Source organism: Tetrahymena thermophila (assembly GCF_000189635.1).
Source record: "Tetrahymena thermophila SB210 genomic scaffold scf_8254615, whole genome shotgun sequence".
Classification (NCBI taxonomy): domain Eukaryota; phylum Ciliophora; class Oligohymenophorea; order Hymenostomatida; family Tetrahymenidae; genus Tetrahymena; species Tetrahymena thermophila.
Genome location: NW_002476385.1, coordinates 1,128 through 2,825, shown reverse-complemented (window position 1 = coordinate 2,825; position 1,698 = coordinate 1,128). Strand labels below are relative to the sequence as shown.

Genomic DNA, 1,698 nt, shown 5'->3' with positions numbered 1-1,698 from the left:
ACTTTAGCTTTGAGATTAAAGTAAATTTATTAATATTATTTCAATATTAATTTTTGATTTTCATATTCATTTAATAATTAACTTGTAACTTTTATTGCATTAATTATTGATTCATCCTAGTTAATTTAAATAACTCATATCATTATATTAATTTAACAAAAGTGATTGTAAATTTATAGATAAGGACGCTCAAGTTTTAGGTTCTGCTCTAGAAAAAAATACAAATATTTAAAAGCTTAATCTTTTCCTCTAGTAAAAAAAGAAAAATAGTTTGTTTGATAAAAATATTTTAATTTAATTTTAAAATCTTTAATAAAGAATTCTTTTTAGCCTTAATTAGTAAATTAAATATACAAAAAACATATAAGAGAGAGCATTCATATAATTTTTAAAAAGACTTTAATGATTTAGAATTTATCAATTTGCTAAATAATTGTTAAAATTGAATAATTTGCATAAAAAAGTTATAATAATGTGTTTGTTTTTGTTAATGAAGCAAATTAATTTAATTTTTAAATTAATTATAAAAATGCTTTTTATCTTTTTGATATTTCTTGCTAAATAGTTTAAAAATACTTTAAATAAATTTTTAAATATGTTTTTATCATATATTAAAAGCTATAACAGGCTAGGTGATGAGGGTACATTATAATTATGTAATTCCATTACAAATATCATAAATCTCTAAAATTTAGTACTTGATCTAAGGTAAATAAAAAGTTTATTTATTTTTAAATATCTTAAAAACTCATAAGTTGAGCAATATATTTTTTTTATCATTAAATTTTCAAAAAAATTTCAATTATTTAAAAAGAATATTTTTTTTAAAAAAACCTAGCCTAATTAACATCTAGAGGTTGCCATACCACTAGATTTTAATTAGGCGTTTAGCTATAATAAATTTACTAAGAGTCAAACTAATTCATATCTTCCACTTAAATAATATGTATTTTATTTAAGGTTTTTGAACTAAGTTTAAAAAGATAGTAAGAGGTTATTCAGAGTTTCTCAAACAAAAGCTTTAGAAATTAAACCTTTCGGCTTTGATTCGAGTATTTAATTAGGAATTTCTTTTTTATTAGTTGAAAAAGTAAAAGAGTTAATGGAGTGTTTCTAAAAGACTTTTTAAAATAAAATCATAATCAGTCAAAGCTTATATCGAAGTAAGTAATTCAAATGAAGCTAGGAAATTTTACAATAAAGTTTTATAAGTTCACCAGAAACAATTTGAATCTTTTATTTTCTTCTTATTTTAAAATTAGAAACTGTATAACAACTTCGACAAAACAAATGAATATAATATTTATTCTAACATCTATTGAAGAATCATTTATGATTTTATCAAAATGGATGAAGAAGTCAAAAAATTTAATCAAAAGCTTTAGAATTCAAACCAAAATTATTTTAAGCATTGTTTTATTAGAAGTGGGATCAATGAATGAAAATATTGAAAAAGAAGCTGTAACCTTTTTATTGAAAGTTTATGATATTTTTTCAAATTATTTTCAAATAAATAAATTAGTAGGATTATTTCATTTATAAAATGGAAAATAATATTAGGCAAAATAAATGCTATTTTTAGTATTTCTTATTAAATCAACCCTCAAGATTATAAATAATAAAATGATATTCTTATATAACTTTAGTTAAGCTGAAACTTCAAAGCAAAATTATTAACATTTATACTTTTTATCTATT

At 19.5% G+C, this 1,698-nt stretch overlaps 2 protein-coding genes across 2 annotated transcripts in view; both read left to right on the top strand. All coding sequences in view use genetic code 6, as the record gives it.

Moving 5' to 3' along the window:
- TTHERM_01690290 (hypothetical protein) overlaps positions 1-708 on the top strand; it is a gene marked incomplete at both ends in the record, with an annotated part of 3,085 nt that extends 2,377 nt beyond the window's left edge. The window contains 2 exons of the mRNA XM_001017322.3: positions 163-252; positions 619-708. Coding sequence (XP_001017322.3) covers positions 163-252; positions 619-708 — 180 coding nt within the window. The remainder of the gene's footprint in view (positions 1-162; positions 253-618) is intronic.
- A 915-nt stretch (positions 709-1,623) lies between these two features.
- Positions 1,624-1,698, top strand: part of TTHERM_001690289 (transmembrane protein, putative) — a gene marked incomplete at both ends in the record, with an annotated part of 207 nt that continues 132 nt past the window's right edge. Inside the window, one exon of the mRNA XM_012797921.1 lies at positions 1,624-1,698. This exon is cut by the window's right edge and continues 132 nt beyond it. Within this exon, the coding sequence (XP_012653375.1) occupies positions 1,624-1,698 (75 nt within the window).